Here is a 23,994-nt window from a genome sequence, read left to right on the forward strand (position 1 = left end):
ACCATGATCCTATTTAATTCTTAAATGAAAGTCATAATGAAGGTGTAGAGGACTTTTTATCCCCCTTCTGCTGACGAAGAAATCAATGCTCACAGAGGTGAAGAGACTGTCCTAAAACCACAGCCTAGAGGTTGGCAGAGCTCTGTCCACTAGGCAGCGCGGTGCTCTCCTACACTCAGCATCACGGGGCAATAATTTCCTATTCCATGAACCTCAAGTATAGACTTCCAGCGTGAGGGGGGGTGTGTGTGAGTGAGAGAGGGCCCTGCAGACGGCAGTCTCTCACTGGGCTGCTGTGCTGTCTTCCAGTGATGCCCCGGACTCACCTAACCTGCCGCGTCTGGTTTCCTCTGGTGACACGGGCCGCAGCTTTCTTTCTGCTTTGATTTCTTCCAGGATCCTTTCATGGAGGCTCCGTGGCCGCGGTGGAGTAGGCTTCAGTTTTCTGGCTGAGGCCTTAGAAAAAATATAATGGCTATAGAGACTTGCTTGGGTAGTTTTCCTTATATAATTTTTACTGAAGTCCACTCATACAGTACATTATGAAATTATATTTTACTGATTGCAACACTGCTTGATAAAAGACCATTTTCAAGCAATAGGGAGATTACTGGACTTCACAGTGGTTCAGTCACATGTGCTCAAGTAACTTTAAGGAGTCAGCTTTGCTGCAGCTGTAGTCATGCTCCCTACGTGCTACTGTGACAGGCAATCCATTGAAATGTAAGCTGTACGTTACCTATTATGATTATTGTTTTTGAAAGTAATGTTTTTAAGTAAGTCATCACAACCTTCTTAGATTATTATCTTCGTTCTATAGTTGAGGAAATACAGGCTCAGGGAGGCCGATCAACTCTCTCAGAGACATGGGGCCACTAGGTTGTGTAGCTAGTGTGCAAATCCGGGCCCATCTGACTCCATGCTCTTTCTGCTCCACCAGGACCCGCCTTCTTAAAATTATTTCCTATGTGGCCTCTTTCCCTTATTTTAAAAAGATTTATAAGAGGGATCATTAATTATGTTTTAGATGTTCACAAACTGAGAAAGAAACACCATTCCTGTTCTAGTTACTGAACACACATGGGGTTTGAGAGGCCTTGGTGAGCACTGGCTGTGGAGCTGGGGGGAAGTAAGTGTAGAACAGAGGAAACGCAAACCAACATTCAAACCAGATCAGAACACTCTGATTCCATGGTCACTAGAAAGAACCCCGTCAACAGATGAAGATAATTAATACAAAAGAGGAGGTACAGCAGGGTGGATTTACTGTAAAACAGTATCAAAACGACAATTTAATCAAGGTGAAGTGTTTGTACCATAAAGTAAACAGGGAGGGCAGCCCACACCAGGAACTACTTGGAATTATATTCAGCTGTTATTCTAGGAGGTATTTGGCCAGATTTTGCACCATAACTCAGGTTGTTTGAGTTAAAATATCCTAAGACAGCCTGTATTGAATAATTTTAAGTACTTTTTTGTGAATTAAGAATGTAATTTACAGTTGGGCTTCATAATTCTGAGAATGAAAGCTCAGTGTAAATACTCCTTTAAGAGCTGAGTTCTAGAGGTCATAGGCTAGAGGAGAATACTTCATTATGTGCTCTCCAAACAAGGGGAATATGTCAAATTACATACTGGATTTAAAGGAGGTCTTGATCTGATGAAGTCCAGGATGATTTCATGAGCACTTTTTTTTAACCGAGGGGGAATATCACCATTCACCTGAAAGGAGACAAAAAGTAGAAGATTCATGTGACTACAGGTTTATCATTATAAGTTTCTGGGTACATATGTCAACATATGTCACTTCAAAATTACTGAAGTGGAATCTGGCTCCACCAAGGATGCATTTCAAATCAATAAAAATGGAGAGTAAATGGCTGAATGATTCAGAGCAAAAATAACTATGCAGAATTGAAGAAACTCCACGTCCACTTTAGTTCTACATTTGGGGAAATTATATATAAGATGCATCCTTCCAACAAAAAGTTTCTACAATTATGAATGTGAATGGAAAAAATAATACTACGCTTAATTACTATATAATTTCAAGTGTCTTTGGGACTTCCCTGGTGGTCCAGTGGTTAAGACTCTGTGCTTCCGCTGCAGGGGGTGCGGGTTCGGTCCCTGGTCAGGGAGCTGGGATCTCACGTGCCAGGTGGCGCAGCCAAAACAACAACAACAAAAAGTCTTTTACCTCTTATTTTCATCCTTGTACAAAATCTTGGTAATGGGAAGGAGTGGGGACATGGTTCACATTCTTAGACAAAGCTGAGGCTCAGATCGAGGTGGTGTCTGCCCCCTTCACAGGGTCGGTGAGCAGAAGAGCCTGGCAGGGGCCTGGTCTGACTCTGACTCTTGCCCTAACATCCTCTCTTTTTAAAGAAACAGGTTACAAAAATTTTAAGAAATTTAAGAAAAACCCACCAAAAACCCCCCACCTAAACTCACATTCTGACCACTCAGAAGGCACAGTTGTGGTGACCATAAGTCATACTTATTTCCCAACCTCATATGAAAAAACAGAACTGCTAGGCACTTTCTGTCATTATTCTCATAAAAGATAGATGAAAAAAGAAATGTTAACAAATTACAAATTTAAAAAACTGATGAATACCTTAAACTTCTCAAAATCCAGAAAATCAGCATACTATTTTTATTATGAACTGCCTGAAAAACCTCTATAATACTTTTTCACTCTACTTTGGTGACCTACTCTTTATCTTGTCATATTTTAATAATTTTATGTTATCAATTTTATTGGAGAGAAAAAAGATAATTTGTTTATTCCTCTAGCACCAATAGTTGATATTTTTTTAATTTTGATAGGTTAGAAAGGTTTCTTTAAGCTTCACAATTTGTTATTGAAATGTCATGCCCAATTTTAGAGTTATTGTAAAATTTGGTCAAACTTTTTAGAAGTATTTTCTTATCTGAATTGGAAGACTTCAGGGCATGGACAGTTTTGTTATGTACTTCCCAATCTTAATTACTGTTTTAATTGCTCAGGATCATTAATCAATTGGTTATTAATTTTTTATTGCAGCTGTATGAGTTTTGATCCTTTTGTCAATGTCACTATTTTGTGTCACCTGAGAAATGAAGTTAATTTAAAAAAAAAAAAAGAACCTGAACTGCTGCTCCCAGGCCCAGTGGCTGCCTCCCACAAATGCGACCACTCAGGGTGTGTGACAAGCCTGCTGACATCATCCACTCCCCTTTTCCCTGTGCCCCCCGCCCCCCAGTCCTGAGTGAGGACAGGACAGCCCTAAGGTTAGAGTTAGGAGTGAAAGCTGCCTGAGCTGAGCCACGCTTGTGACCACTAGTACTTGGTTTAAGGAGTGTGTGTACCCAAGCAGCAGAGTTGGGGGCCTACCGTGGCACCACTCTTCACCCATGGACTTCATGTTACACAAGACTTTTAAAAAAATCCTTATTGTATGAACAACTTAATCAGACCTTTCTATTCTACTCCTGAACAGGATAACACATATCTTTCTAGCTATTTTTTTTAATTGGCATTTTTTAAAATTAATTTATTTTTCAATTTTATTTTTGGCTGCACTGGGTCTTCGTTGCTGCGCTCAGGCTTCCTCTAGCTATGGTGAGCAGGGGCTACTCTTCGTTGTGGTGCACGGGCTTCTCATGTTGTGGAGCACGGGCCGTAGGTGCGCAGGCTGAGTAGTTGTGGAGAGCGGGCTCAGTAGTTGTGGCTCACGGGCTCTAGCACACAGGCTCGGTAGTTGTGGCACACAGGTTTAGCTGCTCCGCAGCATGTAGGATCTTCCTGGACCAGGGCTCGAACCCGTGTCCCCTGCATTGGCAGGCAGATTCTTAACCACTGAGCCACCAGGGAGGCCCTCTTTCTAGCTATTTTTCGTATACTTTTATTTTAATGTTCTTTCCATCACAACAGCAGGGTTGAGTGAGGTAATGGAGTCAATAAGGCCAAGGTTGTGAGTTCCATTCCCCAAACAAGCACGTTAACATCAGTTTCCTCACTAGTCAGAAACTGGATCCTGGATCCCAATTACAAAATGTGTGTCAGTGCTCATGAGGGAGCTGCAGGCCAGTATTGATGTGAGTCAGTCAGTCAAAGTCCTTACTAGCAGGAGGAAAAGTAACAGCAAATTCCATTCTGCTGCTGGGTCAGTGAAATTACTTTTTTTTTAATATAAATACAGAACACACCCTGAAACAAGCTCTCTGAAGCTGCAACAATAAATGATTTCTAGATGAACACAAATAGTAGGCCCATAAGTAAATGAGACCAGTTATAGAACTTGATCTTACTTTTGAGCCACAATGCCTTAAACAAATAACTTCTCTATAAAAAATGTTTAAGTTTCTACATCTTTATTTTTCTTTTCAATTTTATTTATTTATTTTTGTACAGCAGGTTCTTATTAGTTATCTATTTTATATATATTAGTCAATCCCAATCTCCCAATCATATATGTCAATCCCAATCTCCCAATTCATCCCACCACCACCAACCCTCTGACTATACATTTTACAAGGATCTTTCATTACACTGGACTAGTCTTCTCAAATAATTGGTTTATACTTAAGAAAAAAGAGGTTAAGACAATTAGAAATAAAATGCCTCCTCTGTTAGGCTTCTATTAATCAAAGAAAGACAAAGTTTTCAAGAGCTCAAAAACATCAGAAAAACAACAGATCATCTGATCAGGCTTTAGACCAAGGTTAAATAAATAGAGGGAACTTGGTAATGTTTTTAAAAAAAAAAAAGACCTTTAATGAGATATAATTCACATATAAAATTCACCCCTTTATTTATTTTTTTTTGGCGGCACCACTCGGCATGTGGGATCTTAGTTTCCTGACAGGGATTGAACCCACACCCCCTGTAGTGGAAGCACGGAGTCTTAACCACTGGACTGCCAGAGAAGTCCAAAATTCACCCTTTTAAAGTGTACAATTCAGGGTTCTAAGTAGTCACAAGGTTTTGCAATCACTACCAATAACTTCAGAGAAATTTTATCACCCCAAAAGTATATGCTGCACCCATTAGCACTCATTCCTCATTCTTCCCTCCCCACAGCCATTGGCAGCCACTAATCTACTGTCTTACTGATGTGCCTACTCTGGAAATTTCAAATAAATGGAACCCCTCATACATTATGTAGCCTTTTGTGTCTGGCTTCTTCCACTTAGCATGTTTTCAAGGTTCACGCAGGTGGTAGGATGTATTGGTACTTCATTCCTTTTTATGCCTGAATAATATTCCATTGTATATTACCCACTCATGAGCTGATAAACATTTGGATGGTTTCTACTTTTTGGCTATTATAAATATGCTATGAACATTCATACATAAATTTTTGTGTGGACAAATGTTTTCATTTCTCTTAGGAGTGCATGTAATGGCTGGGCCGTAAACTCTATGTTTAACACCTTGAAGAATTAGCAAACTATTTCCCCAAGTGTGCACCATCCTACATTTCCATCAGTGCTATGAGGGTTCCAATGTCTCCACATCCTCACCAGCATGTTATTTCTTGTGTTTTTTATTTTAGCCACTCTAGTAGGTGTAAAGTAGCATCTCACTGCAGTTTTGATTAGCATTTCCCTAATGACTAATAATGTTAAGCATCTTTTCATGTGCTTATTGGCCATATCTTCTTCAGAGAATAATTCAAATTATTTGCCCACTTTCCAACTGGGTTGTCTTTTTTATTGTTGAGTTTAAAATATTCTTTATATGTCCTGGATACAAGTCCCTTTTTGGATATATGATTTGTAAATATTTTCTCCCATTTTGTGGGTTGTCTTCACTTCCTTTATATTGTCTTTTAAATCACAAAAGTTTTAATTTTCGATCAAGTCCAATTTATTTTTTTCTTTTGTTGCTGTACTTTTGGTGTCATATCTAAGAAAGCACTGCCTAATCTAAGATCACAAACCTGTTTTCTTCTATGAGTTTTATAGTTCTAGTTCTTAAATTTAGGTCTTTCATCCATTTTGAGTTAACTTTTATATATAGTATGAGGTAGCAGTCCAACTTCATTCTTCTGCTTGTGAATATCCATCTGTCCTGGCATCATTTGTTGAAAAGACTGATATTTCCCTTTTGTCTTGGGATCCCACAGAAATCAACTGACAACAAATGAAGGCAATTATTTCTGGACTCTCAATTCTATTCCACTGATCTATGTTTATCTTTATGCCAACATCACACTGTCTTGATTACAGTTTCTTTGTAGTAAGTTGTAAAATTAGGAAGTGTGAATCCTCCAACTTCGTTCTTTTTTCAAGATTGTCTTGGCTATTCTGGGTTCCTTGTAATTCCATGTGACTTTTAGGATCTGCTCATCAATTTCTGAAATGACCGGCCAGGGAGCAGCGACAGCACCACACGGGCATGGCGCGGGGTGCCCGAGTGCAACTGCCATGGCCACCTCCCTCGGTGGGGTTGCCTGTTCGGGGCGCCTGCCCAGTTACACAGTCCTTGGGTCGCCCGCGCCCCGCGCCCCGCGCCTAGCCGTTGCCACAGCTGCCGGAAGAGGCAGTTCAACAGCCGGCCGGGCTCTGGAGCAGCCGGCCGGGCTCTGGAGCACCCAAGCCCGCTTCAGGAAAGCGGCTTCCGCTCCTCGACTGCTGGCAGTCGGCTGACGGCGGCCAACGATCTACATCTTTATTTTTAAAGGTGAGTTATCTGAAGTTCTCTGTTAGAATTAAAGCATTTTACCAAAACATTTTGAAAAAATTCCATTGAAATGTTTTGTACTTCTATAACTTAATGTTCTAAATATAATCACATATGGCTAAGCCATTCAATTCCCATCATGAGCATCACAAATATACAAAAAACAGTGGATTACTATGGTATAGTTATGTAGTTTAAACCTGAGGATTAAATTAAGAACATCTTGGCATACCGCTTCAGATACAGATAGACTATGTGTGAAAATCCATTGTGTTTACTCTTTACAACAAAATTTTTTTTAAAGAAATTAGGAAGTGGCATTATATTGATAAAAGTAAAATTTTTTTAAAAATATATCCAGTTTTTGAATGATTAAATATGAGTAGCTGGGGCTTCCCTGGTGGCGCAGTGGTTGAGTGTCCGCCTGCCGATGCAGGGGACACGGGTTCGTGCCCCGGTCCGGGAAGATCCCACATGCCGCGGAGCGGCTGGGCCCGTGAGCCATGGCTGCTGAGCCTGTGTGGCCACAGTAGTGAGAGGCCTGCGTACCGCCAAAAAAAAAAAAAAAAAAATTTGAGCAGCTGAATTTCCACTGTCATTTATCAGGCACATATATACATAACAAGGAACTAATCAAAATCTTAGCCTGTTAGACTAAAACTTGAAAACTTCCCCCCCACAAAACCAATCACCACTAGAACTGCCATCTGCCTAGTCCCCTGCACAGAGGCTCAGTATAAACGTATCCAAGTGAACTGCATGGAATTAGCCAGACAAAGAAAGACAGAAAAAAGGAAAACAATAATGGGTACCACAGAGTAGTAACATGTTCTTCTTTACTTACTACTCACAACCTCCAAACTGTATAAACATGCACATAACAGGAGTCCCAGAGGGACTGGAAAGACAAGAAAGGACAAAGAAAATGTGAAGAACTAATGGCTAAAAACTTCCAAAATTTGATAACAATACAAATCTACTCATCCAAGAAGCTCTATAAACTCCAAGCAATAAACTCCAAGAGAGCCACAACAGAACACATTATAGTCAAGTCGTTGAGAGAAAAATATTGAAAGCAGCAAGAAGTGACTATCACATACAAGGGATCCTCAATTAGATGAACAGGTGATCTCTCACTAGAAACCATAAAGGCCAAAAGGCAGTGAGCTAAGTTTAAAGTCAGAAAAAAACACTGTCAACCAATAATTCTGTACCCAGAAAAACTCTGCTTCAAAAATGAAGAAGAGGGCTTCCCTGGTGGCGCAGTGGTTGAGAGTCTGCCTGCCAATGCAGGGGACACGGGTTCGTGCCCCAGTCCGGGAAGATCCCACATGCCGCGGAGCAGCTAGGCCCGTGAGCCATGGCCGCTGAGCCTGCGTGTCTGGAGCCTGTGCTCTGCAACAGGAGAGGCCACAACAGTGAGAGGCCCGTGTACCACAAAAAAAAAAAAAAAAAAAGAAGAAGAAATTAAGACATTCCCAGGCAAACAAACACTAAGGGGGTTCATCACTAGTAACCCTGCCCTAAAGGGAGTTGTTCAGGCTTAAAGAAAAGGACAGTAGACAGAAATTTAAAGCCATGGGTTGTGGAATTACACATTTGTAACTTTTCTGTGAGCTTACTGTATTTTCCAGCTTTTCCATATTGAGAAGAACATTTTCAACAAATAAGATTACCAAAAAACGACCATTTGAATCCATTGACAGTTTTCTTTGCTACTTACCATCACTTTTCGCAAAGTGTATCTTTTGGATCGAATGTCATCCATTAGCATCTCATAAGGGGTGAGCTGATATTCAATGGGCAGAGGGTTGTACTGCCGCTCTTGGACCTTCTTGAGTTTTACTCCATTCCGCAAATCCCTCATCACCTGCACCCAGAATCGAGCCTGAAAGAGCCAAGGGTGGAGAGAAATCCATAAATAAATTTACTAGTTTCCTCTAAAGAGCTATAGTCGTAAAGAAAATACTAAGAGCTTGGATTACAAACAACCAAGCAAACCAAAGAGAAACGATTTAAAAAATTAGATTTTAGGGTACTAAAAAGCAGGTTGGATGCCAGCAGAGAATCCACCAGCTCTAACTGTGGGGACACCTGGATAAAACCCTAATTCACCCCCTGTGCTACCTGCATCCATGGCCTCAGTTCCTCAGGCCCTCATGCTCCACCTATCAGGTGGCTTTGCTCACTGAAGAGGTGTGTGTTTCTCACACTAGACTTTGGGTTTGGCTCTATTACTTCCTTGGCCACTGGAATTTTAGTGGATATGACATGACCAAAGACTTCAACAACAAATGCACAATGGCTTGTCACTCTGCTCCTGTTACTACCATGAGAACATCACGCTTGGGTTGGCACGAAGCACACTGGCAGGATTATCCAGGAGAAGGACGATGCACAGAGTAGAGCCACCACTCTGATCTGCAGACTCATGAGCTGAGTAAATGCTACCACTTTATGCCGTGGTATTTTGTAGTGTTCAGTTACGCAGCATTACTGTGACCACAGCTAACTGATACAGCCATCTACTGCTATTTGACATCCAGCAAGTTGCTTCCCCTTTCTGAACCCTGGCTTCCTCATCAATAAAAGAAAATGGCACTTTATAACTTGTTGAGATGATCAGAGCTGATGTACAGTGTTCTGCACATAGAAAATGCTCAAAAATGACAATTTTTATGTTATTACTATCTCTGCACAAATTATTTAATATCAATTTTCTTATCTACAAATAATAGCAAGTTGCTCTGCCTGCCTTTCAAGAAAATGAAATATATGTAAAATATTTATTATAATTTAAAATATATTAAATGTGTTAATATTATTATACTTTAACCTTTTTGTTTTCCTGCCTATAAGCTATCATATTCTCGGCTTCAGTAAAGAGAAAATCAATATGATATTTAACTGAAATATTATAGGTTGTTAAACATTAATAAGTGGCTCAATAGCTACATAATATATTTATTAAAAATCAAGTGACGTATTTCATAAGAAATGCCTACATAACTGATTAAACTTCTCAAAAATGTCCTCAAAAAATGATTGGTGATTTTTAAAAACTGTATACCATTTCTTATTCCCAAAAGGATTTGAGGTACTTAATACTGTGGTATAGCCATCAGAACATCTTCTAAAATATTAATATTTAAGACAAGTTCTTAGATTCTGCCATTAAAGTTATCCTAATATAAATCCCTAAAATATTTAGATCTCTCCTTTGGGAATGCTCGTCTCAACTTCTCTTGCTCATTCCTTGAAGATCCAATTCAAATACCATCTCATTTTTAAAATACTGTCTCTTCTCTTCACCTCCTCTGGCTTTAAGAAAACCTGACATATGAAACTTTGAGTTCTCAAAACAGATAAATTAGTGATGATTACTCACATTAGAATCTTTTGCTATAATTTATAGAAAAATTCAAACAGACTCTTTTATATAGCCAGTTCATTCTATATTATTGTTGGCAAAAATTTTACAAATGACTTTTCAGAATCTAAGTTCCAGTTATATAAAATAATGGACAACTGTCACTGTATGTATTCCCAGAGATTTTATCACTTACCCCTTATTACACTAGAAAGATTCTGAGATGTATAGATTCTGCCATTAAACGTATTCTAATTCTCCTTCATACTATTACTCATTCCTTCCTCATTTCATTCTAATCTTTCTAGGTAGTTCACTTTCATGATCTTATGAAAAAGAAGCTGGTGATCTAGGCAAATGTAACTCCCTTTGGAGATAGTATGTCTCTTGTCAGTGATCATACTGTTTTAGATGAGGTTGCCTTAAGACAGTTAATTAAATTTTTGGTTCAACTTTATACTAGCTATTTGCTAACTTCTGAGCACCTGGAGTTATTTACCTGGCTTCAATGTCTTGGAAAACAAATTTAAAAATTTATTAACTGGGCTTCCCTGGTGGCTCAGTGGTTAAGGATCCGCCTGCCAATGCAGGGGACACAGGTTTGAGCTCTGGTCCAGAAAGATCCCACATGCCGTGGAGCAACTAAGCCCGTGTGCCACAACTACTGAGCCTGCACTCTAGAGCCCGTGAATCACAACTACTGAAGCCCTCACGTCACAACTACTGCAGCCTGCGTGCCTAGAGCCCGTGCTCTGCAACAAGAGAAGCCACTGCAATGAGAGGCCCATGCACCGCAATGAAGAGTAGGCCCCACTCGCCGCAACTAGAGAAAGCCCGCGTGCAGCAACGAAGACCCAACGCAGCCAAAAATAAATTAAAAAAAAATTTATTAACCAAGATGACATACACCTAGAGCAACACTATGCAAAGGAAACTGATCATCAATATTACTCTAAAGTGACAATACTAGCTTATAAGACAATATAGCCTACTTGTTTTTTAACTTTACCCTTAAACATTCCTGATTAATATCATTCCAAATATCTCAGGAAAGATATCGTCCATAAATTAAGAATATTGCTAACAGGAAACACCCAAATGACCATCAACAGAAGAATGGATAAACAAATTGTGGTACTTACATACAATGGAATACCTCTCAGCAATAAAAAGTATAAACTATGATACAGGCAACAACATGGATGAAATCTCCAAAGAATTATGCTGAATAAAAGAAGCCAAAAAAACCCTTGTATATACTATGTGATTGTATTTACATAAAAGTGTACAAAATGCAAGCTAATCTATAGTGACAGAAAGCAGATCACTGGTTGCCTGGAAACTAGGGAGGAGGGAGGCAGGAAGTAGGGTTACAAAGCAATACGAGGAGACGTGGGGTGATGGACAGGCTCACTGTTTTCTTATGGTGATGGTTTGTTTCACAGGTGTGAATGTGAATGCGTATATGTCAAACTTATCAAACTGTACTTTTTAAACCTGTGCAGCTTGTTGTATGTAGATTACACCTTAATAAAGCTGTCAGAAAAGAATATGACAATTGAAATCTAACATGGTCAAAGGCGACTTGTTCATATCCTCCAAATCTGTATCTTTTCCGATTCCGTCATTTAATGTCATTATTTATCCAGTATCCTTAACATGAAAAGTCAGAATCCTAAAATGTGCCTTCCTACATGGATCTAGTACCATGTTGGAAAAATAGTAGACAGTCAGTGAGTCACATGAATACACTGCAATCATCTGTTCTAGAAATCTGTCTTCTGTTTCACCAGGGCAGAACGTTGTAACGTATCACTCATTCTGCATCCCCAGGGCCCTAATCCAGTAACTATTCATTGGATAAATGAATGTACTACACTATAGTTTCACTATATCCTGAAACAGAGCTTAAACTTTGACTTCCACATAAGAGGATGCTAAGGTATTAATGTAATTAGAAAGGTCAATATTTTAAAACACTGAAATTCTCAGAGACATTGGGGTGGTTCTAATAAAATTAGATAGTTTTTAAAAAATGGAATAGCTATTTCCTCAAATGTAAGGTTAGGCTTTCAAATTGGTATAATATCATTTCATAATAGTCCTTAAGATAGACCATTTTACAAAACATGACACGACTTCTTCAACACTAAACAGAACACAGAGAATACCCAGCTATCTCACCCAGTCAGCGTTTTTCAGCTCCTCCAGGTCTGTGTTAGATTCGTTACTCTTCTCCATTTCTTGAATCTTCTTCAGATTCTACCAATTAAAATTCAAATAAAACATTTAAGCACAAAATTTCATTAAGCTACCTTCTCAAATTAAAATTTCGAACGGATACCTTCAGATAAAATATATACAGAAGTGTTACTGAAGCAGATAGCACAGAATCTACTCCTCTGTAAATTTCAGCCAATTTCAGTAAATTAAAATAAATGCAGTCCTGCAGATGGATGGACTGAGATTGTTCATTCTAATTTCCTTTGAAGCCTTGTGGTTAAACCTCAGTCACAATATTAATTCACATCTTCTAAACTGTACTGACATTTCCTTCTCCATCAACCCCCACATTCAATCCATCATTAATCTCACAGATGTAACTTTCTCTCTTTATTACTTAAGTCCTCTTCTTTTCATCTCCACTGTAAATCCCTTAATCCAAACACCATCTTATTTGGCCTGGACCTCTGAAGCAGCCTTGCCCCGGACGCTAAGTGCTAAGCCTTCAGGCAACCATCAATTTAACCACAACCACAACCCATGTTACAGGAGAAACTGAGGCTCACAAAAACTAACTAATATGTCTTGGGTACCCCAAGGTGAGTGACAGAGCAGGAGTGAAGCACATGGAAGTGCCCCAGGGCCTCAGACAAGGTGAGTGATGGAGCAGGACTGAAGCAGACATGAGGTAAGACGTATGGAAGGGACAGCACACGATGAGCAGAATGTTGGGAATGTAGCATCCAGACACTTAAATAACCCTGAGAAAACGGACAGGTAACGTTCTACTTTAACTTGGCCAAAATGAGCATTTACGAATTGGTATTACACAAGGAAAAGAATAGGATTTATGATTTGTACCTGAGCTTTGCACATAACGGGTACTTAATAGGTGGTGTGACATTATGTCAAAATCTGAGTAATAGGGGCTTCCCTGGTGGCGCAGTGGTTGAGAGTCCGCCTGCCGATGCAGGGGACATGGGTTCATGCCCCGGTCCGGGAAGATCCCACATGCCGCAGAGCGGCTGGGCCCGTGAGCCATGGTCGCTGAGCCTGTGCGTCCGGAGCCTGTGCTCCGCAACGGGAGAGGCCCACGTAACGAAAAAAAAAAAAATCTGAGTAATAATCATTATTAACTAAATCAGGACTCTCAGTTTTCTGACTTTAAAGATATATCACAGGGGGCTTCCCTGGTGGCACAGTGGTTGAGAGTCCGCCTGCCGATGCGGGGGGTGCGGGTTCGTGCCCTGGTCTGGGAGGATCCCGCGTGCCGCGGAGTGGCTGGGCCCATGAGCCATGGCCGCTGGGACTGCGCGTCCGGAGCCTGTGCTCCTAAAGGGGAGGGGCCAGAACAGTGAGAGGCCCGCGTACCACCAAAAAAAAAAAAAAAAAGATATATCAGAGGTACTGGTATTACATTATCTCTGATATTCAAATTTCCTCATTTTTTGCTAGGGATTATTAGTTAGCTTTAAAAAAATCTCTGATGACTTAAGCCATAATACCAAAATCAGAACTGAGCGGGGAAGAGACCGAAAAGGAGAAGCACAGGTGTTATTCTGTTCCTCTAATGACTGCAACCCAGGCTCCATTCCCAAAAGAATTAAAGTACATACTACTTGGGATTTCCCTGGCAGTCCAGTGGTTAAGACTCCGCGCTTCCTCTATAGGGGGCGCGGGTTGGATCCCTGGTTGGGGAACTTAAGATCCCTCATGCCGTGCGGCACGACTAAACTAAGATAAAAAATAAATAACATAACATAAAATATAAAAAAAATAAAGTACACACTACTCTATTGACTAGAAGATTCTTCCAGGTTTTTTAACAATTAAAATGGTGAAAGAAAAGAGACTCAGGAGGTGAAATGCCTCTGGGCACCCTGAGACTCTATCAGGCTACGTCATCTATTTATCAGCACCAACACTCAAACAATGACAGCTGAACCTAAGTCCCCATCTCCCTCTCCCTAGAAAGCTTTACCCCAGATGCCCACTTAGCTAATTCCCATATATCCTTCTCATTCTTGCTCAAAGGTTACCTTCTCAATGGGGCCCACCTTGACCACCCTATATAAATTCCAAGCCCCACACCCTGCCATGAGCAACCCCTAGTCTACGTCTTTCTCCAAAGTCCATCCTGCCTCTAACAGTCCATATGATTTACTTAATATGTTCACTGTCTGCCTCTCCCTGACAGATTCCAAGCTTCCATGGGGAAGTAGTTTTGGTCTATTTTGTTCACTGTTGGGCTCCTCAAATCTCTAGAACAGTGCCTTGCACTTAGTAGGTGCTCAGTAAATATTTGTTGAATATGTGAATTAAGATACTTTCAACCAAGAACGTTCAATCACTTAAATCTCTTCAATAGTTCTTATCACGTCAACTTTAATAAGCGGAAGCTCAATCAAAAGGAAAATTATTCAGAGGAAAATCTGTATTTTCTTCCCTAAACTCAGAATCCCCTGGAAGGATGGGATGGAGAAATCTTATCTTTCTGTCATATTTCTCCCATCACCTAAAAAGGCTGATCCCACAGCAACCACTTTATTGTTTATCCAATGATCTATAAACCAAAAGATAATGAAAAGAGCTGAAAACACAGTGGAGAAACTCATCTTTACAAGCCTATGTTGTTTTTAAAAATTCCGATGGTCTCTAGGTCCTTTTAGGATCCAAACAAGAGAAGGCAAGACAAATGTACAGATACAGTAGAAGATGGGAGATCTTTGGCAAGATGAAATCTTTATCTTTTTTCCTTGAATCCTACTGCTACTACCAAAAAGGTGATTACAGTAGGTCTCTGAATTGTTCTTTCTGCTTCAGCTTCTTCCTCATTTGGTTTATCTTCTCAATCCCCCATGACGGGTTCTCAGTGTCTCTGTTGTGCCCCTCAAACTGGGGTGCCTATAAGTACTTCTGGGGAACTCTTTTAGTTAGAGCCTGTCCTGGGGATGTTGAGAGAGAGAGAAAGCCAGTTTCAGATACTGGATCCATCTGTGCCTAAAGCCAGCTGTGCCCTTATATTCCCAATTAAGGGAGTCAATAAATTCCTCCCCCTTCCACCCATGCTAATTTGAGTGGATTTCTGTCACTTGCAATGGAAAGAATTATGATTTAACATGTCCCCTTTAGTCCAAAAATATGGGTTCACGCTTCTATGTCTTAGGGGTGGTCTGGTGGAAGAGTACGAGAAGCATATGGCCCTTTTTCCACCCAACCTTAACTGTTACTGTTCTCGGACACATCCCTGACAAAATGTAGCCAGGATGGTCTCACTGTTAAGACTTTAGACATCTCTATCTTTACTTGTGCTGTGACAAAATCCCTAACTCCCTGCAGCTAAGAAAAACTATCTGCTGTCTATAATACTGACGATAATTTAAATGAATGGCCTGAGAATTTCATGTTTCTTTATTTTTCTGAACAGCAAGTAGCACTAATTGTAGCTCGATACTTCCTAGCTGTGTGACTCTGGATAGTTATACAACTGCTCTAGTCTTCAGGTTGATTTTCTCACCTGTAAAATGCAGCTGCCAATAAATACCTTTTCGATTTTGTTAACATTACGTAAAATAATACAAAAGACATATAGCATGTGGCCTGGTTCATATTAAGCAGATTAGTAGATATTAGTTATTTAGCATTTATTTAGTAGTTATTAGTTACTATAAGCCAATGAATATCTATGAAGATTTGATTGTGAACACTTCCACTCTATCACAAAAACATTATTCTTTTTTTTTAAACATTTTATCTTTTAACAAATGAGACCTCTCTTTAGCCTGTTCGTGAAGTAAAAAATCCTGAATCATCAATAAATCAGTATAAAATAGCTGAGAATCTGTAAATACTATAATTGAACAAGCTTGAACAAATATTCAATGAAGAATCTCAGGTTTTCTCATTAGCAGCAACAGAAATGAGTTATTTGAAAGTAAATTACAGATTTTTATAGTTTTAGAGACAAGCTTCTGTCAGTTATATTCTAGCTTCTGAATAAGTTTTTTTTTTTTTGCTTGTACAAATGTAAGAAGAGATGCCAACCTGTGCTTGGAATAGGGTGAGAAAGTCCTAACTGAGAGCATCCACACGGCAATTAACTCTCCCCATTTCTGACACAACCATTCTCAAGCTAGCAATTACAACTGCTCTTTGCCAACATCTTTAGTTCCCAGCATCTTAAAAAATAAATAAAATCTACTCCATGAATCACAAGTATATCAAATACTCAGAGTAATGTTAATGTATTTGCATAGATTCAACCACCACCCTTACTGACAATGTATTCATGTATTAACATAATATTTTAATAACAGCATTTTAATGATCACCCTTTTCCTCCATATTGTTAACCATTTAGAACTATTTGTTATTTAATGGTATTCCCCTGTACAATGGGTACGTGTTTTCAGCTAGAAACTTTTAAATGTGTAAAAATGAATGTTTCAATAATTCCTTGAAAAAAACCTTTTTTTAACTCAGTTAAAATATGCTAATATACTTTTAAAGAAATTACTTTCATAGAGACCATTAAATATATCTCACAAGTGACAAAGTCACTAATATAAATATTGCCTATAATAAACAGAACATGTATATTAGCCTCACAGAGTAAGAGCCATGATGTCCTTCCTAATTCAGATACTTTTACCACAGAAAAGAAAAAGGACTTCCAAATTAATATTTTGGAAATTAGAGCACAAAAAAGCCCCCAATTACAGCAATTCTTGTGATAAATGGAAGTCTCCCATGCATATAAAGAGCTAATGGATAATTACTAAAGAATATGATTTATATTTTCATCAACCTTTATGGCACTATCTTAAAGATGTAACATGCTCCTTCTCCCAGAGGGGTCGAAGAGGGAGAAGACATTTCTCTCGAGAGAAAGAGCATTTTACTTAATGAAAAATGTAAAACGTTAAGATACTAAACTGTAAGTTGATATTCTGTAAAGCTCAATTTGAATTTATACGGTTCACTGCAGAAATCAGAAAAAGTATAGATGAAGTCGTCAAAATGAAGGAAATGCATTTCTAGGTTCCAGGAAAGGAACACTGTTCCTCCATTCTCCCAATATTTTTGTAGACAGACAGACAGACAGACAGACAGACAGACAGACACACACACACACACACACACACACACACACACACACACACACTCACTGGCTGAGTGTTTAATGCCTGTCTCTGCCCCAAGTAGCTGGACTCACAGTATCTCCCTAAAGACATCTATCTGCCCTTTCGGTTTTTATACTCATTAACTGTTCACACCTACAGAAATGCAGTGATGATCATTATAAAACAATCATTAAAATATCAGAGACACTATTTACAAATTATATCACAAAAAGCTATTTTCTTAATGAATAAATACAAATAAGACCAATACTCCATTAGAAAAATGGACAAAGAATATGGATACACAATTGAAAAATACAAATAGTTCTTAAGCATATGAAAAGGTACCTGATCTCATTCATTGTAAGGAAAATGTAAACTAAAACTATGAGATATAAATTATCACTTAGAAAAACACATTATGAAGATGTAGAAAAACAGACACTCTTACACATTTCCAAGGAGAGTATCAATTGGTAAACCTCAATGGAGGACAATCTCATAAATTTTATGAAAATTATAAATGCACAATTTCTTTGACCCAGTAATTCTACTTTTAGGAATTTGTCTTATATACACAATCACACCCACAAAAAACAGGTTAAAAACTATCCATTGCAGCATTGTTTATAAAGAGCAAAAAATTGGAAGAGACTTATTAGTTGTCAATAGAGGACATATTAAATCAATTACAGTCTATCCACACAACAGAACATCACGGAGACACAAGAAATGTAAACACTATGCGCTGATATAAAATGATCTACAAGATTTATTATTAAATGAAAAAAGGAAGGTTCAGAACAGCATGAAAAAGGAAGAAAAAATATTGATATTTTTCTGTTAGTTATACATAAATCATCTGTGTAAGGACAAAGAAGAAATTAACAGTATTTGTTGCCGGTGGGAGAGACTGTGCAGCTAGGAGACAGAGGGAGAAGAGTGCAGCTTCTTGCACTATTTCTGGACTCCTGGAGCTGGAACCATGTGAGTTTTTTTATTTGTTAAAATAAAGTTAATTAAGTTCAAAAAGTCACAGGACCTGAAAAGTCTATAACTGAGTTCTGACATGATCTTCTACATAAAAGATTCTTCTGAAGCATTTTAACAGGGCGAGTAGTGACAAACCCAAAGAAACCTAGGGGCAGAGAGGGTAATTTCACTATTGCTGATGAGATGAGTGTTCTGCACATTTACTAACATTCACAAAATAAATCAAATAGAAAAAAGATAGACTTTGACAAGGACTCTAAAAAAGTTACAAATAATAGATGATTTAATTAAAATGAACACAATAGCAACCTTAAACAAACAGCTGGTGGTAGATTCTTTCTTTCAAAAAATATGTTCACCCCTTGGAGGACTGAAAATCCGTTTTGGCTCTAGGGAGAAATTTCCAGTTAACTTAAATGTCATCGCAGTTTTATTACTGGAGGTGTAGGGAGCAAACATGGGAGGGAGAGGCCAGGAGTATGAGAAAGCTAATTAAAATATACTTCAACATGTGAATGAGATAGGTCTTATGGCTTTATCTTTGTGCGTGCATTAAAGCAGAAAACAGTCTCAAGTCATGTCACAGCAGACGTCTTAGGAGTCAGCGTAACTGGCAATGGCACTATGATGTAGGTGGACTTGGTTATACTGGCTGTGAGATACTGGGTGGGAAATAGTTACATTTGATTTTTTTCAACCAATTACAAGTTATAAAATGTGGTCATCTGATTTTAAACAACAGACAAAAGACAATTCCATAACAGCCTAATCAATTCCAAAAACACTGTTTTCCCCCTGTGGCAACAGAAGATACTTTATATATACATATATAGTATTCCATTTTAAGTAAAATATTTTAGCACTATCTTGTTTAAGATTAACTGAGCTCAAAGATTTCATCACAAAATTATGATTCTTTTATAGGGCTAATTGAAATAATATATGTAAATCACTTAATAAACTATTACAGCAATCATTCTGATTATATAGTGTAAAATTACTCATATAATCTTTTGAAAATTCATAATGAACCATGCTGCTTTCCCACTCACCTTCTTAGCCCATAATTTCAATATATGGTCAAATACTAGCAACTAAAAAGATAGAATGGCTCTAATCTGGGCACCTAGAAATCATCCTTCCATTACGGGGTTTTATTAAATTTAGGGTAAGATTTAACCAATCAGAAGAATGTGACTGGTGAGGTTTAAAATAAAGTCACATGTAAGTGAGAATCCCTCAAACACTTAGAAAATGGAGACACTGGTGTAATGCTCCTTCTAACAGCTGTATCTCTGAGTACCAGAAGAGGAAACAGGTGCCTCCACGGTGCCTCCATTCACATGCCACAACCCGCATCCCACTGCTGGACTGGCTGCTCCTGGGCTGTGGCTCTTACTGGAGTATCTTGTTCACCACTGTGTCCCCAGTGAAATGTAAATAGTAAGAGCACTGAATGCACGGCTGTTGGGAGAACTGCAGAGTTAATGCGCACCACAGCCTTAGAGCAGTGTCTGCACAGGATAAGTGTGGGAGAAATACTTGCTGTTATTCATTGTAGTAGCACCTGCCATATAGGAGACACATGACACAACTGTTGCGTGAATGAATAAATTTTGCCAATTGATCCTAATTCCTTTGGGACCTAGTGCTTCTCTACTCGCCAGGATTTGCAATAGTCAAATATGGCTGCTGCATTCTCACAGGTCCCCGAAAGTCCCCCAGTCTCTGCCCACCCCCACACTCAGGTTTATGGAATCCTCCTGTACATCCTCATCTCCTACTGCAAGATCCATTTTTGGTGTTTGTCACTATTTCTAAATCCGTAGAAAGGAGTGTTAATCCCAATTCTTTCTATCACTATGGGCAGCTAACTGATTATAGTTTGTTAAACTGTGCTTCAGCTTTCCTCTCTATAAAATGAGGCGGGACGCAAACAGTAGTACTGCCTACTTATCAGGACTATCACGAAGTTTAAAGTGCTCACAAAGGCAATGAATAAGAGATAGTCAGGGATTATAAATGTTTATGTGAAAGTGACATAAGTTGTTTCAGCCCAGAGCTGCAGCTGTGGGCTTTGGGTCTTTTTTCCCAAAGTACATACATTTCCTTAGAGTGGAAATCTTTGAAAAAATTATAAAAATCCAGTAGCACTCCATCTCACCCCCTACTCCTCAGGTTCCCACTTTGGACAGCAGTTCGAATACAAGGGGATGGACTATAAAGGACTTAAGGCTGATTCTATTTTGCTCTATTTCTTCTTGAATGTTAATGTGTTAAACACTTAGGAAAATTCAACTATAGAACAAAATGTGACATTTACTAGGTTGAAAAAAATCTCATTAATGAAGGGCCCTAGTGTCCTAAGCTGAGGAAGCAGCAAGGGGAACATACCTAAAAAGACGACAGGAGATGCTGTCCTCGGTCCCTAATTCTATGACAGGGTTGGGACTATAAACATGGTCCTTGTCCCTAAGATGCTCAGTCTAATGAGGAGACGAACGTAAATGGTAATTCCAATACAGTGTGATAAGTGACAGAAGCCAGAGCAGAGTGCTCTATGAATGAACACAGAGAATAAAGAAATTAACTTCGATCAGCAGAAGCATTTCAGAACAGTGGACATCTGAGTTAGGTCTTAAGTAGGCATTTTCTATGTGAGAGAAGAGAGGAGAAGGACATTTCCAGCAGGTGCAGAGGCCCTCGGCAATCAGGGGCTGGAGGAAGGTAGCAAAGCGTGAACGCGTGGTGAGCAACAAGGAATGAAGAGCCCAGAGAGGTCAGATTGGGGCCCGGCTGTAAACGGTCCCTATGCTGTGCTAAGGGGTCTAAACTTTCCACCTACAAGCATCAAGGAGTCAACACATCTTTACACAGGGACGGAAAGCTGGAGGATAGATGGAACACTGGAGGACAGACTGTACACGGGGACGGAACACTGGAGGATACAGTCTATCCTCCATTAGGAGGCTTTGCCACAACTCAGGCAAGAGACGCAGACCACTGCACGAGCAAGGCACAGGTAAGAACACGAAGGAGGCTCTGCATCTGGAGACAAGTCAGGAATGTCAGGGGACCACGATTCGAGAGAGGTGGCAGAAATCAGATGTCCAATACCTGCCACAGTTCTCTAAGTCATTCAACGCTGATCCAAGATTTATACAGGCCCTATTACACTGCGGCTGCAGCAGTGAATTGGACAGAAAAGATCTCTGCCCTCAGTGAGAATGTATCCTAGTGGCAGATATGAATGAGGGGGAAAGAGACCAGCAAAACAACTCTAGACTGTGATGGCTGCTAGAAAGGAAATACACAGAGTAATGTGACTTTAAAGAAACAGGCCGAGTGCGCTCACTACATAAGAGCATTTAGGAGACGCCTCAGACGTCCTTTCAGCTGAGGACTGAAGGATATAAATGAAGAACCATAATTCAGAGGGTGAATGAACATAGCATTTATAAGAGGAGTTTAAGATGTCAACAAGCAACTAAATAATCAAGCACCACAGGTGCACTCACACTTGAGAAGAGATAAAGATCATTATGATCAGATAATCGGAAATGACAATCTACACTGTGATAGCCTGCCTCTGAAGAAATCCAAGATGGCTTAACGATATTAGACATCTTATCCCTCAAAGATCAAGATGTTTGGTGGTATTCAACCTTCATTCTGGGGTTATTTACATGTATGGCACAAGAAACTGCAAGGGGAGAGAAAACGTTCATCACTTTAAGTATATAATCTTCTAACAGAAATTACGTGCTTTAAAAACCTTTTACGTGCCTTCTAATTAAGAGTTCTTATTGCAATGATATGAACATGTTTCATAATGTTCAATTATTTTTACTGTTCATTCACTTATGACTAATATTATTATATTAGGAATTTCTTCTTTCCAGGAATTTGCTTACCGTTAGATTTTAAAATACAGAAGTTTGGGACTTCCCTGGTGGTCCAGTGACTGAGACTCCGTGCTCCCAATGCAGGGGGCCCGGGTTTGATCCCTGGTCAGGGAACTAGATCCCACATGCTGCAAGTAAAGATCCTGCATGCTGCAACTAAGACCTGGTGCAGTCAAATAAATAAATAAATAATTTTAAAAATAAATAAAATACAGAAGTTTTAGTCCTCACTGACATCAGTACAGTAGCAATGTCAGTATTGAGTTTATAGCTCAATACTGACAACACTGAGCTTTCCTATAAAATCTACAACACTGAACTGCTTTCCTATGAAATCCATCTTGAATTTAAAATATAATATAAAACCGGATTTAAAAAATGGATAAAATATGATATAAAATAGTATACATTAACTTCCTAGCAAATTTTACTGGGAATGCATTTTAAATGTTTATCTGTATATATTTTGCCTACACAAAACAAGACTGGTACAAAAATGAGGAAAATCTTGAATGAATAGAACAAAGATTTAGTCACATGAATTGCACTTTCTGCAGAGCATTTTATGACTAGAAGGAATCTGAGCATGTCTATTTTGCCCCCACTTCCCTTTTTAAAGTGAAGTAAACAGAAATCTAGCAAAGGCTATTTGACTTAAGCCAGTCACATGACTAATGAGTGGAAGAATATGATTCACCAACACAAAAGGGGCTTTAAAAAATGACTGGTGTTGATATACTTTAAATATAATAAAAATGAAAAATGAGTTATTTGCTTGAAAACAAGATTTTTTTTCAAAAGCTTCTTTTTAAACAGTTTACTTCCCTGATACATCAAGTTTTTTCTACAATGATAAATAGAGTTACACCTCTACTGTGAAAGGATTTCCTGGAGAAGGTGGGGAGGGCACATTACACACTAAATGTGGAGGCAATAATGTTAGAGCCGGCTGGGAACATACTGGAATCAGTCAACTGACTTTCTAGTCTGGAAATAATTTTATCTCAATCTTTGACATTTCCATTTCCATATTACTTCATACCTAAACCTAACATGACACGTCCCTCCTCCCATCCCATTCCCATCTGTGTGCGTGTGTGAGACAGATAGACACACACACACACACACACACACACACACGCGCTCGCACACATGTTCCCTCATGAGTCCCCTTATCCCCCAACTCCAAATTTTATTCTCTCTGGCTCACACCCCCTTCTTCCCAACCCTGATTAAAAGCCTGTATCAAAGCATACACCTGCACTTTCCTCCAGGGACTCTTGTCAGCCATGGACAAGTCTGTTGCAGGTGACTGTTCTTACAAGAAAACAGGAATAACTGCAGAGAGCACCTTTGCCAGGCTGGAGAGCGGGATGAGGATGGAAACACAGGCATCAGAAGTTCTGAGAACTTCCTTCTATGGGAACCTCTAAGCTAAGCCTCAGTATACTAATCTACAAAGTGAGAGTCACAGGACTGGTCATGAAGACTAAATGAAGCAAACAACAGCAGCCACTTTGTGGTTGTAGGGCTTAAAGTATGAGGAACTGATAAATAATTTCATGTAATAATAACAAAACCAGGGACTGATGATCAAAAACTACTTAGACAGCAATGAATTAAAGCAGACTGCCATTAATATAATTTCCTTTTTTCCAGCAAAGTAATTTACACTTGAAATTGTCAAGCTCAATCCTCCCCTCCCCACTG

At 39.2% G+C, this 23,994-nt stretch overlaps 2 protein-coding genes across 8 annotated transcripts in view; one reads left to right on the top strand and one right to left on the bottom strand.

Moving 5' to 3' along the window:
• The window catches only part of PRELID3A (PRELI domain containing 3A), a 179,468-nt gene that overhangs the window by 111,960 nt on the left and 43,514 nt on the right, over nt 1-23,994 (top strand). Inside the window, exon 6 of one of the 5 annotated variants that reach the window (XM_060170263.1) lies at nt 6,327-6,697. The exons of 3 other annotated variants lie outside the window; for them this stretch is intronic. In XM_060170263.1, the coding sequence (XP_060026246.1) occupies nt 6,327-6,347 (21 nt within the window). In that variant the 3' untranslated portion in view covers nt 6,348-6,697. Of the gene's footprint in view, nt 1-6,326; nt 6,698-23,994 lie in introns of those variants that run through there. One more of the 5 variants, XM_060170256.1, reaches the window with a different exon arrangement.
• SPIRE1 (spire type actin nucleation factor 1) overlaps nt 1-23,994 on the bottom strand; it is a 208,016-nt gene that overhangs the window by 37,635 nt on the left and 146,387 nt on the right. For all 3 annotated transcript variants that reach the window (XM_060170228.1, XM_060170226.1, XM_060170229.1), the window contains exons 5-8: nt 12,225-12,302; nt 8,394-8,558; nt 1,636-1,722; nt 327-456 (exon numbers count right to left, since the gene is read on the bottom strand). In XM_060170228.1, the coding sequence (XP_060026211.1) occupies nt 327-456; nt 1,636-1,722; nt 8,394-8,558; nt 12,225-12,302 (460 nt within the window). The remainder of the gene's footprint in view (nt 1-326; nt 457-1,635; nt 1,723-8,393; nt 8,559-12,224; nt 12,303-23,994) is intronic.

The sequence above is a fragment of the Lagenorhynchus albirostris genome, chromosome 14 (genome assembly GCF_949774975.1).
Source record: "Lagenorhynchus albirostris chromosome 14, mLagAlb1.1, whole genome shotgun sequence".
NCBI classification, from domain to species: Eukaryota; Metazoa; Chordata; class Mammalia; order Artiodactyla; family Delphinidae; genus Lagenorhynchus; species Lagenorhynchus albirostris.